Source organism: Zootermopsis nevadensis, unplaced genomic scaffold (genome assembly GCF_977971745.1).
Source record: "Zootermopsis nevadensis isolate Lab colony 2312 unplaced genomic scaffold, Znev_1.0 Znev_ptg000008l, whole genome shotgun sequence".
Classification (NCBI taxonomy): Eukaryota; Metazoa; Arthropoda; class Insecta; order Blattodea; family Termopsidae; genus Zootermopsis; species Zootermopsis nevadensis.
The window spans coordinates 7,739,298-7,756,139 of record NW_028259140.1 but is presented as its reverse complement, the minus strand read 5'-3'; the positions used below and the strand labels follow the sequence as shown (position 1 = coordinate 7,756,139).

Sequence of the window (16,842 nt, the reverse complement as noted above, 5' to 3'; positions counted from 1 at the left end):
TCACGACTGGTCACGCATTGTCACGCTTAGTCACGCATGGTCACGCTTTTTTAAATTACTATTTTTTCGACTCTTCTAACCACATCTCGTCACGCCTTCAAGGTAATCACGCCTAGTCACGCTTCATCACGCTTAGTCACGTTTGCACACGATTCGTAAATCTTCGTCATAGTTCGGCACTTATGGTGATCCCTTGTCACGACGTGAGCGCAGATCACGCATAGTCACGCTATGTCACGCTTGAGCACGCGTGAATACCATGTCACGTTTCGGCACGTCTACCTTATGTTACGTACGGCTCGGTAATTTGTCGCTACATTAAAATACGTTAGAAGAAGTAACTAGTGGTTAGGTTAGCATGTGTTGGTTTGCGGTGGCTTAGGTTAGGTTGGGTTAGGTTAGGTTAGGTTAGGTTATGTTAGGTTAGGTTGGGTTTGTGAATTTTGTTACGTTTGGTGATGTTTCAAAATTTTTTGTAACGATTCGACACTTATGGTCACAATTCGTCACGCCGTTACAGTACGTCACGACTGGTCACGAATTGTCACGCTTTTTTAAATTATTATTTTTTCGACTCTTCTAACCACATCTCGTCACGCCTTCAACGTAATAATGCCTAGTAACGCTTCATCACGCTTTGTCACGTTTCCACACGATTGGTAAATCTTCGTCATAGTTCGGCACTTATGGTGATCCCTTGTCACGACGTGAGCGCAGATCACGCATAGTCACGCTATGTCTCGCTCGAGCACGCGTGATCACCATGTCACGTTTCGGCACGTCTACCTTATGCTACGTACGGCTCGGTAATTTGTCGCTACATTAAAATACGTTAGAAGAAGTAAGTAGTGGTTAGGTTAGGATGTGTTGGTTTGCGGTAGCTTAGGTTAGGTTGGGTTAGGTTAGGTTAGGTTAGGTTATGTTAGGTTATGTTAGGTTAGGTTTGTGAATTTTGTTACGTTTGGTGATGTTTCAAAGATTTTTGTGACGATTCGACACTTATGGCCACAATTCGTCACGCAGTTACAGTACGTCACGACTGGTCACGCATTGTCACGCTTAGTCACGCATGGTCACGTTTTTTTAAATTATTTTTTCGACTCTTCTAACCACATCTCGTCACGCCTTCAAGGTAATCACGCCTAGTCACGCTTTGTCACGCTTAGTCACGTTTGCACACGATTTGTAAATCTTCGTCATAGTTCGGCACTTATGGTGATCCCTTGTCACGACGTGAGCGCAGATCACGCATAGTCACGCTATGTCACGCTTGAGCACGCGTGATCACCATGTCACGTTTCGGCACGTCTACCTTATGCTACGTACGGCTCGGTAATTTGTCGCTACATTAAAATACGTTAGGAGAAGTAAGTAGTGGTTAGGTTAGGATGTGTTGGTTCGCGGTAGCTTAGGTTAGGTTGGGTTAGGTTAGTTTAGGTTAGGTTTGTGAATTTTGTTACGTTTGGTGATGTTTCGAAAAATGTTGTGACGATTCGACACTTATGGCCACAATTCGTCACGCCGTTACAGTACGTCACGACTGGTCACGCATTGTCACGCTTTGTCACGCATGGTCACGCTTTTCTAAATTATTATTTTTTCGACTCTTCTGCCCACATCTCATCTTCATGAGTCAGGCGAATGTTTGATATGCATATCCACAAATTCATTCTATTTTTAATTTCGTGAAAAATAGCAGTTTAGAAGAAATTATAGCAAAACTTGCTGCAATGGATGGATTGTCGATTAATAGCATTACAACAAGCTCGTTCATACGAGAGTCTTTGCAACAACGGGGATATTCATTACCAAAATCAACTCTCGAATAATGGATCTCATTCATAAGTTTTATGACAATGCCAAACGTGAAATTATAAATGAATTGGATTGTATTAAGAAAAATGGGAAAAAAGTGATAGTGGAACCACGGTTCCGGAGAATTAGACGTAAATACGTGTACACGGAAAGGAAGTTTATATATTGGCTTTTTTCTAAATATTTCCTTTATACCCGCTTTACAATTGAGTAAAGTTTGATTAAGACTTTGCTTCTTTAACTTGAATTAGTTAGTTAGTCTGTGGTAGCTGAATATAATGTAAAGGAATGTAACGTAATGTATGAAATGTTTCCTAGGTAACAACAATGCCGAGTAATGTAACGTTTCCTAGGTAACAACAATGCTAAGTAAACAGATGACGTTTCCTAGGTAACAATAATGCCGAGTAAACAATTGACGTTTCCAAGGTAACATAACAATGCAGTTACACTTTTTCGTTTCACTTTTTCGTTCCACTTTTTGCCGAATGACACTGACCCTAAAATATAGACGTATTTATGTCAAAAATTTCTATAATTTTAGATGAGTAGACTAGCAAAAGAAATCACAGATATTTGAATATCAACGTACACCATTTTGCGGAAGATTTTAATTTGGGCTTAGTTCCAATAGCTAGTTCCTGCGATGCTAAGAAAACATTAGAATTACGTATACAAATGATTTAGACTAACCTAAATTATGTGATCCTTGATGGTGGTAGCTCCCAGGTTTCACTTCGGCCCGTTCCACATATTCTCGCTGGAGGTCGATGCACCGTTAACATCTCTCTGGCAATTTCCGTATTGCCTCACGAAACCATTGTTTGGGGGTGTCTCGTACAAACTCCCTGACAGCATCATGCAAGGCGTCACTATCGGGGAATCTGTGACCATGCAGGGGATCAGTTCCGACAATCTTTGAATCATTTGCGGAGTTCTTGATGTTCTGGGACGACCGCTGCTGCATCCGTTTTTCACTTTCGTTGTCACATGCGAATCCTGTCACCCAATTGAACACAGCTGCACATGCAGTCACTGGGGTTCACCGTGCTCCCACACCCGCCCTATTCCCCCGACCTAGCACCAAGTGACTATGCACTCTTCCACGAGATTAAGAATCCCCTGCGTGGTCACCGATTCCCCGATAGTGACGCCTTGCATGATGCTGGCAGGGAGTGGGTACGAGTCACCCCAAATAATGGTTTCGTGAGGCAATACGGGAATTGCCAGAGAGAAAGCAACGGTGCATCGACCTCCAGGGAGAATATGTGGAACGGGCCGAAGTGTAAGCTGGGAGCCACCACCATCAAGGATCACATAATTCAGGTTAGTCTAAATCATTTGTATACGCCCCTCGTAGGTTCTGAGAGGCTACAAATTTTTAACTTGGATCTAGCAAACGACATAGTTTATACTTCATATTTTGTACGGATTTTAGTTATTTTAGTTTTTTATTTGGTTTTGTATAGAGTATATTTTATTTTGTTATATTTTTGTAGTTCCATACATATTAAATGAACTGAAAAAAATTAAAATAAGTATAAATATTATTTTAATGTTTTAACTTTTTTCTGTAAAAATTCGAAAACTTTTTTTAAATACTGGAATTCGAAACCGGTTTTTTCAAAAGTCGGTTTTTGTATAAACCCTACAGAATACCACAATCGGCTTTTCACTACCCTGATGAATTCAAATCTCACAAACAAATACCTTATTGCACAGTTATTTTTTTTTATTTTGAGTTCCAGTGTAAGAACAGACCAGCCGTTTTTATGTATCAACGATGGTTATAATGAGGTTAGCATCTGGAAAGAAGTATGAATTTAGGACAACCGTATTTTGGATTTAATCCAGAACCATGTCTGGAGCTTTATAGCAGGTCACAATGGATGGGCGCATCATTCATGTAGTTTTTATTTTATAACTAGTCATGTGTGTCACGTTCATAACCCCCCTCCCCCCCAGGGATCGCCGTTACTGCATCGTGATTACCCGCATCAAATGTCACTGTGTAAAGCTAACAAACATTTATTTATTATAAACTTCGAAATATTTGAAAATAAGGATACTGCAGGGGTTTAAAACCATACATTCTGAAATACTGTTTATGTCATTAATGCGAATTACATCTACAGCGTCTACATAACATAACTTCTTCCTCAATATTTATGACAGGCCTAGTCTGTCCCCCTCCCCCTGCATCGATCTAATAATATTCCCTTGAAATATCCGACAAATTTCTTCCCATTGTCAAAAGCATGAGCACCGACTTCTTGGTAGGATCTCAGGTTTTCACGGCGGTGAGTTCGAATATGGCTGTCTTCTGAACTGTAGCGCCGTGTAGTCTGGTAGACGTTTACAGCCCTGAAGAAAGTCGTCTTCTAAAGACTTCTTTGTCTCAGTCCGCTACGTGCATCCCCAGTACCATTCAGAAGCAAGAACAGGTTTTAAAGAAAACAGCTAGCATTGTCATGAAATGTAAAAATTAAAGCTGTATTAAATATGTCCCCCCCCCCGGACATTTTCATATAGTTCTTGTTTTAACCCAACAATGTACAACGCAGGAAAATAAACAAATTCAATCCCTCAAAAGATTGGAAGAAATCGTTTTAAAAAACTTCGTAAAAATGTTATTTCGTTTATTTCTTAACGATCAATAAACGAAAATATGTAACAATTTTCCGAGAAGGGAGAGACATCAGAACTTTAGTTCCTTTCCATTACTATTAAAAGTATTTTTTGCAAATGATATTCTATAATTCTTTTAAGTTATAATTTTCTAACTACTAGTCTTACTTCTGCAATAGTTATGTGATTCTAACTCGAAACCACACTATACAGAGACTGCTCTCCATCGTTGACATTTTTAAAATGTAATGTGTTTAACGCTTCCACAGGAAAGGTGTCATAACCCGCCATGACTCTCTCCATCATCTTTCGCTTATTTATCTTTCCTCTGCACGAACATTTTTATTTCAGCTCACTCTTATCATCTGTCAACACCAACAACTTTAACCTCAGCGGCTATAAAGTCCCCTCTTCTGTGTTACATCTCTCGCTATTTCTATTCCTTCATCACTGTTTATCTTTCTGAGTGTAATTATAGCTTTGACGCTTCATCTAAAATCCTTTCCACATCTCTCCCAAATCTGTTCTTTATTAATCACTTACTAAAGCGATCACTTCTTAAGATGATTCATGTACTAGTATTTTTAACAACTTAAACTTTCATTGGCTTGAAAACCAGGAAAATAAATTGTGTTCATTCTCCAATGAAGGTGTCCATAAAACCCACACGAAACTACATGGTAGTTCAAATTAAAAACATCAACCAACTCCACGAACAATGTTTATGTCCCAAATTAAACAGGGATCTCGTAAAACTCCTTATTTATATGCAATTTTAAGTACAAAGAACTTATTTCCATAAATAAGTTATAAAAATATCCAGCACAGCATAATTTCTATTCTGATCAAATTGGTATATAATTCAAAACCAAATAAAGTTCAGGAGAAAGAAGAGTCTATAGCAATATGCCACGTAATATTTCTTACCTTTTTGCTGGAACGTTTGTGGTAGCGGACAGGATGCAGCATGCACATGTACCGATCTACCGCCATGCAGATCAAAATAACTGCGCTCTGCTGACTGAGGGCTCCTCGCAGCAAGGACTGAAACATAACAACCGTCACTGAAGACAAATACGGAATGGTAAAAACAACGCAAGTGCGTATAATTCGCGCCAAATACATCTGCCGCGACGAAGAACACGGTTCCCACTGTTCCACCAACAGAGTTGCTACATCGTCACTCTACTCTTAGTCGCGGTGCTGTTAACACGACGTATCAGTCCAGATGCCAGAGAGATGTTTCGTCTTATGTCATGCCAACACTTCTCTGTGGCACCCACTGCCCACTCCAAAGAGACCTCTAGGAAGTTCGACTGCCAACCAAGGTTTCTGTAGTACTATAAAAATACAACATACCTGCCCTAAGTTTAGAAATATGGGAAAGAGCATTTTTTAAATTTCCTTAACAGACTGGAAAAATGTACTCTTTTGAGTCCACTGTTATTCAAACGGCGTTCGTCACACGTCATATAGGCTGTTGTTGCACTTGTTACCAGAGATCATTGTTGCCTCTTAGGTCATTCTTGCAATAATAAAATCCCAGATCATTGTTTCATAACAATATATCCCTACAACAGGATCTCCAGTCCCACTGTAGCGCAACTGTTTCCAACAAAGAGAACTGCTGGATTTCATTGTTGCACAATAATTCCAACATGGAAGAGGAGAATTGAGGAGGCCATGGACCGAATACGGACCGGAGAGACATAGAAGAAGAAGAACATCTGTAATTACGATACAATTGTTACGAAATACACGACAGACAGACATGGATGGGATCATTAGATGTTCTTCGCTTAATTGACACAGAATACGAAGACCTTGCATACAGCGACAAATACAGTAAAGTTTTTCGGTACATAAGAAGTATTCCCAAAAATCAAACAATGCATGGCTTATTCATGCAAGTAACACGCCTTTTAAAGAACGTAAAACTTCACACTGCAAAATGCTGCAAAAGATGGCAGAAGACAATGATGTTAGGAGTTCGCTGCTATAATTTGTATAACTGTGGTTAGCAAATAGTTCAGTTACAACATGTCAGTGTAATTAGGCCAGGCACAAATAACAGCTAATTGTAGTTAATGTGTTAATTAGTGTTGCTCTGTCTGACACTAAAACTTTATGACTGAAACAGATTTCCCTACTGGCGATCGAGTGCTGGAAAGTCTCAAAGGCCTTGCACTTCTAGTTAAATAGTGCATTTCTAAAGTGGTTCTGGTTTATGTAGGAACCATTTTCTCGGAACTAGAAGACAGTAAATGCAAGCAGCTGACGACTTCTGCAAGACATAATAACGCAACAGATAAAGGCCAGAGCCCCTGCTCATATTACGAGAATGTTTGGAACTAATATTCCTGTTAGACCAAGACATTGTAAGGAACAATGAAATTACACCAAAATTGTGTCAAGTCACAGACTTACAGGACTGCCTAAAACTCGATACACAAATCTTCGAAACAACATTAAGACATTCCGCGTAAATCACTATACGGTGTACCCTGCAGATTCGCGTTCTTAGTTTACTCTTAACTCGGAATTTTAACCTCGATCGGAGCGTGAATATTTATTTTGCATTGCCCTGTAACATTACAGACCTTAGTAATTCTCTGTAGAAATGGAGCATATTCTTTCTTGAGAATCTAACATTGTGACAACTAGCCAATAAATTGCCGTCTTTTACAGACCTGTAGGTTCATTACCGTGTCTACAAAACCCAGCCTCCGATCTCTATCCCGAACCAGATAAATCCAATTCACACGTCTAAAATCCTATTTCCCTAAAATCAATTTTAATTTTAAAATTATCATAACACGTACATGGTTTTAGCATCCTCCATTTCAGCTGTTACGTAACATATAAAGAGCAAACCACCGCTCCCTCGGGGAGGGAGTCCGGTTGTTACCGGGGATCAAGGTTTAGTGCCGACATTCCAAATACAGGCAGCTTCGGTAAATTAACCTAACAGTGGGGTGAAGTCACTGAGTCGAATATGGAAACATTACCCAGAATGACCTGCAAACATTAACAGGTAATATTCAAACCACGGCAAACCAGTTACAGATCACAGTTCTTTTTTTATAGGATATTGCACTCTTTGGGTAACTAACATACAGTACGCAAACACACTTTGCTTTGCAGTAAGGAAGTAAAACGCTATAGAGATACAGCCGCTTACTGTATAATCACAGTTATCTGCGTTTCTCCGGCATTGGGAAAAGGGCAGTGACAAGTGTTCGTAAGAGGAAAGACGTGTGTACCTATGACGAACAATATAAAGGAGCAAACTAGCAAAATGTCTTCAGTTATTTATCCATTAATGGGATAAAATTGTCATTCGGCGCTGTGTTGGAGATATTCTGCGCGACAGAACCAGTTTCAATCTACCGCCATCCCTTGTTAACACTCATATTCGTGCTTGACGACGTGTGGCGCTGTAACGGGGTTTGGCTGTTTAAGTAGCAGATTATACATATGCAGAACAGAATGCAGAATTCCCGTGTTGCAAACCTCGCACCGAGGATGACTCATCCCAGCAGCCCTGCCTCTGGCCGTATCATAAGTTACGGCCCTAGTTTTTGAAATGGCAGAAAGCCAGGGTGGTATGTGGTCTGTGGCAGACAGGGAGGGAAGTCCGATAAGAAAAGGCTGTTCCTCCTTCCCGTACCTCGCTGCCAGGGTGGATCAAGACCTCATCAGTCTTCGCGAATTTTCTGAAAATGCTTAAATGTTCCTTTGGTGATTACCACACATTTCACCATCTGTAAATAGCTGCGTCAGAGAAAATCTAATAACACTCGGGACATGTAGCACGCATAAAATAAATATGAAGTAGGCCCACACTTTTAGTCTGGAAATCTAAATAGAACAGACCATCTGGGAGAGGTAGGAGTTGATAAAAATATAATATTAAAGTGGATCTTATATAAACATTGGATCAAACCGACTCGTGATATTATAAATTTCAGGGTCCTGCGAAGCCTTCGAAATCTATGCAAGTCTAGGAATGCACTGATTGAGTGAATATCAGCTTCTCAAAGACTCCGCTTCCCAGACATACAGAAATCGTTCGTCAGCGGAAAACGTTAATATTTCAAGGAGCTCAAAAACTTTCATGTTGGTCACTTATTTTATGATATAAATAAAATTCGGAATCTCAAATCTCAATTTACATTACTTTAAAATAAAGTCAAACGGAAAGAGCATAAGAAACAGACTTTTTGCTTCTTGAAACACACAGAGACCATATTTTGTGTTCCGGTTGGAAGGGAAAAAAGCCCTTCATTTTATTAACCACGTGGGAAACGAGACACTGGCAGCCCGCGGAAGAAAACGAGGGACCAAACAGTTTACCCTCGGAAAGTGTCGTCGTCCCGTGCCATGGGATGAAGAAGCTGGGATATGCAGATGTCAGACTATGCAAAGTTGTGGGCAATGCACACTTAAGACACGAGATCGGCCATAGCAAACGCTTATGCATGCCACCAAGTAAATGCTCGTAAATCTATAAATGACTTTAAAACCCTCGCCACTTTCGGTACGCGAATGTCGGAGAGCAAATACGGGTATAAATCCTAAGAAAACATGTAAAGGGAGGCGCTGAAAGTTTATTTCCGCTTTTCCAGCACCACAAGATAAAGAAAAACAAAAACTAAACTACGTAAGCACTCCAAAGAAAGAAAAACTAAAACTTTCCAGTAAATTTGTATATTACGTTTATTTTTACACTGTCTATTCTTTGCCTCCTTTCACTAGACAGAGTTACAGTAAAACTTGTTACTTCTCCATCTTTAAAAAAGCACGATTCTTTGTGTCTGTCTTATAAAGCGGACTACAAGTAAAGGCGCCAATATCTTTCCGTTGTCCTGAGTTCGAGATTTCAGCTTCACGGTGCCCTGTGGTAGCCTTCAAGATGGTTTCGTAAGAAGAACAGAACTAACCGGAAACAGAATTATATACCGCCAACTTCATGTTAAAAGGGCTTATATGTCGTTCGAGAGAAAACCTCTGAAAAGGAAGTTGTGAAATCCGAAAACTGAAGCAACATAAGACAGCACTCTGCAAATCTATACTCATTTAGTATTATAAATGTCATTAAATCAAGAAGGATATAACTAAGCAACTCTCGTATAAATTAGGTCTTCGCCATGTAGGTGATAGTTAACAGGCTGACAAAGAAGTAACTTCGCATTGGCTTTGGTATTCTGATCTGTAACGCCACACGGCACACATTTCCATCTCTTTCACGCGTGCTACATGCCCATTCCATGTCATTACCATTTATCTTATAATCCTAATAATATTTAGTAAAGTATAAACATTATTTATCTCATAATTACACAGATTTCTCTAGGACCATGTTATTTCGTTTTCCTTGGATTCAAATATTCTTCCAGGCTATTCTTTTTAAACAATTCAAACCTTTGTTCCTCACTCATGACGACAGCCCTGTAGCTGCTGATAGTTCTGCTAATAATGAAACGACCGGTACTTTCTTTCAAAATCCCTACCAACTCACAAATCATTTGTCATCTTCCAGTTTCGTTATACGCTAAATAACCTCTGCAATTTTGAGAAAGTAGTTAAATAACCATCAAACAGTTCATAAAGAGTAGTAAAATAAATTGCAAACAAACACTTTTTCGAGATTCGCACGTGATTTATATCCGCTGATGATGAGAAGAGCCAGTACCTTTATCTTCTACCTCAAAGCAAATCCAATCAATTCGCCGCAATTTCCTGGCCACCAAATTACAGAGTTAATAAAACGCAATCAACAATTACATCAAACGCGTCGTCCCTGTCTCTTCTTATCTGTATTAGAACAAGTGACAATATCGTTTCCATTACAATATTGATGAGCACATTCTTTGTGGGGGGATAAAAATCAGGGAAAATTGGTCGACAGTCAGTCATAGAGAAAGCCATGCCATCATAAATAACTAATTACAAAAGGAAGGAGTAAGGAGGAGGATTAATTAAACAAGTTGTAATTTTCTCTTGCGATACAGTACACAACATTAAAAAAGTCAGCAGACGTGTTATAGAAAGCATTAACAAAATAACTATGTCACCATGTACAGGGAACATATCTTAACAAAATTGGTTTGAAGTAAATATCCCTGTTTTTAATGAGAACTATGCAAGACCCATAAACACGTTACTGATTGTTAAAGCAAGTGGTACACATAATTACCACTAGGCTTTAAATACTAATCCCCATGCGCATATTGTAATATTGACGAGTTTGAGACGTCACCGAAACTAACCTAATTTCATGGAACGGCGTCTTTTAAGCTGTCACGGGTCACCGATAACAGGTGGTCCTCGAGGTGTATTGGTCCGAGAAACACCGAAAAACGTTACCGCGTTACGAAATACTGCACAAGGCCTCGGACTTCATCTCTGAACAACTGGTAATAATCCTATATCTATGATAAGTATCTGGCATTTATTTCAAAAAAGTTTTCATTAACTTTATATATGAATTCGGTTTCATGTGACGGTATCCACGATATGTGTCTTCATAATTGAAGATGGAAACAGTATAGTTCTCCGAAACACCGTCATCGACCAATGAGTTTAAACGGTGTCAAAACCCAGAAAAACATCAACCTCAAGCCATTCTTTTTATTTTGGTGTGAGAAAGTTTTACATCCTAACAAAATAACAGACAAACTAGTTTTGTATATTTCAATCTATTAATTTCTTGTTAACAGGCAGAAAGTCAAAATATTCTGAACTGAATGGCAGCAAGAATTCACAGAATTCAATTTGCTCGTAATTACCAGTGAATGGATAATTGATTCGTTACTGTCCATCCACATTCAAGTAAGCGTCTCCTACAGTTTTGTGATACGGATAAATAGCTAAATTAAAACTGATATCGCACAGATTTTCTATTATTAACTGCAGTGGCGCCGCATGACGATAAGATTCACAAACACAAAATAGTTTAATGCGTTGAATTGCATATGACTGCCTAACAAAGGAATTAATCTATTTATTGCAATATACCGTATACGGTCTCCTGGTATTGACGCAGACAGGATATAAGTAAAATGTGGAAGGCTGAAGAATTTACAACATATAAACTGAACTACCAGCCAAAAGCAGGGAAAAACCGAAGCACTCGATGAAAAAAACCTATTTCAATGCAATTTCGTTCACCACGCTTCTTACTTGAAGTCCACCGGGACTGAACCAGGGTCTCCACCGTGAGAAACCGGCGTCTAGTCACCTGAGCTCTGACACCGCCCACTTTACAATCAGAATATTAAACGGATTCGTATTGACTGTGACTTGTGGGGGCGTGTAACTACGTATCACAGTGCTTGAAGTAAACGAACGACCAAACATTTAGAATTAATTACACAGACAAGAGTTATAAAACGCTGAATGTTATCACATTAATTAAAAAACTACAAATTTCGTGAACCAGGATACGGGCAATCGTTACGATGTGGCCACAGATCTTACAGAAAAAAAAATTGGCTTACATCAAAAATTCGTAATCTTCGATATCACCACGGTTTAAGGCCATTTAGCTGTGCTGTCTTCAGGATTAAGGACGGTCCTTGGATCTTCCTGCTTTTGTTTTTCCCTGTTTTACCATGTCACATGCGAGTCCTCTCTTAGTATTAGACGCGCATGATCTTGATTTATTTGGTATTTAAGGACATTAGTGAAAGAAATATGTCCTGCCACCTCTTAGTAGAGAGAAACCAAACTTTTCATACGCTTTAATCAGCAGAAATTATACGCTGCTCAGAAAATATACTGTATTAACAAAATGGTCCATTAGAAGTTGTAAACCAGCTTGAAAAGGACAAAACGGAAAGTAGTAACTACTTGCACCACAGGATCTAGAAGGTGCTGAAATTCTGATTCCTTTCACAACTTACTAAATAAAAATAAGTTATTAGAAAAGTACTACATTTATTATAAAAGTTTCTCATTCGGATGGCATGGTTATAGCCATAAAAACTCCAGAAGTCTGCTAACCGATATCTCCACGTGACAGCACCATTTATTCTGTGTGAGCGGCCAGCTTGCTATAATTATGACGCTCCATGTCCAAATTACTCTGCCGATGATATTCAAATACACAAGCGGTTTCCTTTACGTATTGTTTTCCCGCAAAGCCCAAGAAGGGCAAATGACATACAGATGCTAAGAAAACAAATACAAGTAGCCAGGGGTGAACAAATAACAACTTCGCTATGTAATTATAAGTCGATGTTGGTATTCTGGGATGTAACGCCATGACTTGCGGACAGATACCGACATTTCGAAGGACCTTATAGCCAACAGGTCCACAAGCCGTTACAACCCATAAGGCATCTTCACCACCATAACCTCAAATCTCACAAACAAAGACCTGTTGAAAGAGGCAGATTTGGTAAAAACAAAGGGTGTGGATGAGAGAGATCCAATTACTACTCACCTGAATCTGGCAGAAAATCTCGCCGTAAGGCCAACAGTGATAGAGAGCCGGCAAGAACCCAAATGGCGTCACAAACAGACCAATCGCGAGGTCGTTGCTGGCTAGTGACGTAAGCAAGTACCGGGGCTGAGAAATGAAAGGGTAGAACATTAATTACCTTTTCCTCTTTGTAGGCAATTATTTCAGCAGATACGTGATGATATTAACTAAGCATCCAGTTTAATTCTATTTTAAGCATGCTTCTTTGTGTCCTAAACATATGTAGCTTAATATGAATAAATTAACAAAAACTGCATTTTAGAATCATCTGTGTGTGTTAACCTCCTTAGCACCAGTTTCTGAACAGTTGAAAAGACCTTTGAACGAAATGGTATCACTATTGACATGACTTGAATTTATTTCTTTTTAATTTTTACGAATTTAACATTCATATTTTTTTCCTTCAGTTGGTGTCATTTGTCGTTCTGCCTATAGAAGGCAGATATCACCCTGTAATTTCACAATATTTTAACCGGCAGTTTCTGTTACCGTTACCCAACAAAACATCTGCAGTCAGGCTTTGCAACAGTCAAGTCATCCCTATTCTTCCAACTATATTAAAACAAATGTTAATTTTAAAGTTATCAACCAATTTGACTGCTTAGTGTAAAGGTATTCGGACGGAACCCCATTCAGATCTCGCGATCATCATCTAGCACATTTCGACACAATAGCGTCTGTAACCTGTGCAGTTGGAGCGCATTATTAAAAGCAACCTAAGCATCCAACAGTGACAGTGGAGGCACTCACCTGCGAATGAATGTACTTCGAGTATCTACGGCTGTTGATAACGAGGACCAGTAGGAGATTTGCGCCCAAAATTCCTGCAGACAGGAGCAGGATGAAAAGTGCTTGGGTCATATCCCACACGGTGATGGTGTTGACGTGACTTGCCGACAGGTAGCGCGGGTGAGAGCAGCTACTGTTATGAAGAGGTGGGGGTGTCAACCACGTGGACTTCTGTTCCATCTTCATAACTCGAACTCATAAAACCGGCTTCACTGTTCGATCATGGATTCCAATCACTAAACTGCATGATGATAAAAATTCATCTACTAAACGCTTTTTAGCATAAAAGTATATCACTTTCTCTACTACTGCTTCTTCGAAAGACGTCTTGTTATTTAATAAATAGCCTTGGTGTAAGACGAAGCATTATTTTTCATTTTTACAGTTCATAATAATTCTTAATCAAAGTCCATGCATTCGTCCAAGTATGGCATTTTGTTTTCAGATGCAAGTCACACAAGAGTTGTTATCCTTTATCGTACCTCAGAATATTAATTATATAAAGACACTAATTCAACCAATACAATAACACTTGCTGGTTTCTATCATCTGTTTCATCCGTGAAAATAACACTTGATTTCGTAGCAAATTCCGTTGAAATATGTTTCATCCTAATGGTGTTTAAGTATTTCATAACCATGATCACAGTAACAAATAAACTATCCACAGGTGAAACTGGTGTTTGGTTACTTCTCTTCGTGTTGTAAAAGCTACTGAGATGATCTGTATACAAGTCGCGTCACATTGCAAGTATTTTCTGAAAATAAAACAACACTGAAATCAGGAATAAAAATGCATATTTATAAATACAGAGCAGAGGAAGCTAAAAAAGCTTCACATCTTATAGTCTATTAACCTCATAAGGACTACACATCATTTATTTAATTATGCAGTAAATTTACGAGTCGTAATCTATAGAATAGTTTGCAAATTCTTCTACTGAATGAATTAGCATATAACACAGTGCACTAGAATTATATTAGTGTAACAGAAAATGTCAAAATCCGTGGTCATGGTGGGTAGTGTACATTACAGAACATGCATCGAGTCATGCAAGATATATAATTTCAATTATTATCACTGTGACATAAACAGTCACAATGCCAAACGTATGCTTTTCTTAGTGAATTCCATTAAGAGACCACGTGGCCAGGAAGTAAGCAAGTAGACAGACGGTTATACACAAGTTGCAGGTCTTGTTCCTCCCAATGGGCGACAGCTGTATCTCGATCTATCTCGAAATTCGAAGGTCGCAGAGTGAAAATTGGATTAGAATTCACTCACATCTACAGTTCCATCAGAACAATCGACAAGATTATTTGTCACTCTCTTCTGTCTCCCATTATCTATTCTGCTTTTGTGTGCTGTCCTTTGTCATTCTCGTCTGCTTTCGTCATCATTCTCCTGTCTCACTACACTCGAATGCGTTATTAATGATTTTTTCTCGTCTTTCTTCGTATAAAATTCTTTCTTGATTTCGTTTCATTATTCAAAGAAATTGCTTTGTATTGTGTTCCCTTCACAGTTTCTCATTGTTTCGTGACGTTCCAATGAATGATTACCCGACATTTTATATTCAATCTTAAGCTTTCAATACGTATTCATATAGAAACAAAAGACTGGTGCGGTAATTAAAGAATACTAAATATGATTTATTAATTAAGATTTCTGCTCGCATTAATCTCGCACATGATAAAATAACCGAATCACCTTTATATATTTTAAACAGTAAGCAACATGGGTTAGGTTGTATTCTTCAGGTATCAAGAATTAAGCCCTGTGGCCTCTTCTAATTCAGAATTAATTATTAAACAATAAATATGTTACGAGGGATCGGACAATCGCAGGGCCTTAAGATGGAGTCGGTAAGCACCTTCAAAACGTTGGTAAATTTCTACCAGATTACACAACACGACGCAGAAAAAAAGTCGGTTTTGTACTCGACGTATTGAGAACCTTAATTCCTTTCTCTCGGGGTACAAATATTTTCCATAGGACTTTATTCCTGTATTCTTAAACACCCTCAAAACATGTTTTATGTTTTGTGTGACACATTAGGTCTCATATAGAAACTCGTCAGCGTAATCTCATTTCGAGCCGCATTATGCCTACTTGTAATGGCTGAGGTAACCACCACATCGCCACGTGGGGATAACATACACCAGACACCTCACACCAGAGACTTGCCGTGCGAAGTTTGAACTCTGGGCGAAGTACCACGCGTCAAGATCTCGTTACCATAATCTTATTTCACATTGTGGCACAACAATGCAGTCTTCCCGAACTCAATGGCTTCTTAATGGAGTGTCCATGTAGGGCGTGTGCTTCAAAGGAATCGATTTCACTCTAGGTGACATGAGAACGTCTGGACACCAAATAAAATATACAGGAAAACGGATGAACAAGTATCACTACAACATACAATGCAAAATGAAAATGCTCCTTTACTAGGGTTCCGAAGGAAGATATCCTGATAAGCTGCATGTGTCTGTCCCCTCAGTCATGTACTTAAACACGCCTATTATAGGCCCCAATTGACCAATATTCGTCAAACTCGGAATATTCATCACGCCAGTTAAAATCCATTTTTCGAATTTTAAACTCCCTATCATAAATACTAGCATGACAGCAGTGGAAATTATAAGGACCAAACAAAAGTAATGTCCTTTAGTGCTGAGTATTGAAATTCTGTATGGTTATAAAACTGTGAAACATATTAAGTCTTACGATGGGATAATTTTAGAAAGTTGGCAAAACATACGAGGGAAAAAATGTTATATTAAGTGTTAGAAATGTATACCGCGTTCAGCAATGCATGTATTCACACTTTTCCTGATGTTTGATGCAATCCGGTGAAGATATTCTGCAAGTCAAAATCTATGGCACGGTAGAATCAGAAAATGCATCATTAATATCATTCTGGCACGTAAAGTTAGTAAGAGTAGTTCGACGACGAACATTTGTTGCGGTTGTGAAAAAGACATCCTTCCACTTGGACTGTTGAAGGACAACTGACGCGCTGGAGCGAGCAGGTTTCAACATGGCGTGACCTGTTAAAAACTCAATCGAACTGATAGCGTTACTTTCCGATTATCCTCTATTTAGGTAGCGGACGGATGCCA

The 16,842-nt window shown here is 39.0% G+C and overlaps 1 protein-coding gene across 4 annotated transcripts in view; it reads right to left on the bottom strand.

The window, feature by feature from the left end:
- The window catches only part of LOC110835577 (trace amine-associated receptor 8c), a 121,932-nt gene that overhangs the window by 69,155 nt on the left and 35,935 nt on the right, over positions 1-16,842 (bottom strand). For all 4 annotated transcript variants that reach the window (XM_087344964.1, XM_022075919.2, XM_022075920.2 and 1 more), the window contains exons 2-4: positions 13,682-14,477; positions 12,893-13,018; positions 5,371-5,487 (exon numbers count right to left, since the gene is read on the bottom strand). In XM_087344964.1, the coding sequence (XP_087201090.1) occupies positions 5,371-5,487; positions 12,893-13,018; positions 13,682-13,906 (468 nt within the window). In that variant the 5' untranslated portion in view covers positions 13,907-14,477. The remainder of the gene's footprint in view (positions 1-5,370; positions 5,488-12,892; positions 13,019-13,681; positions 14,478-16,842) is intronic.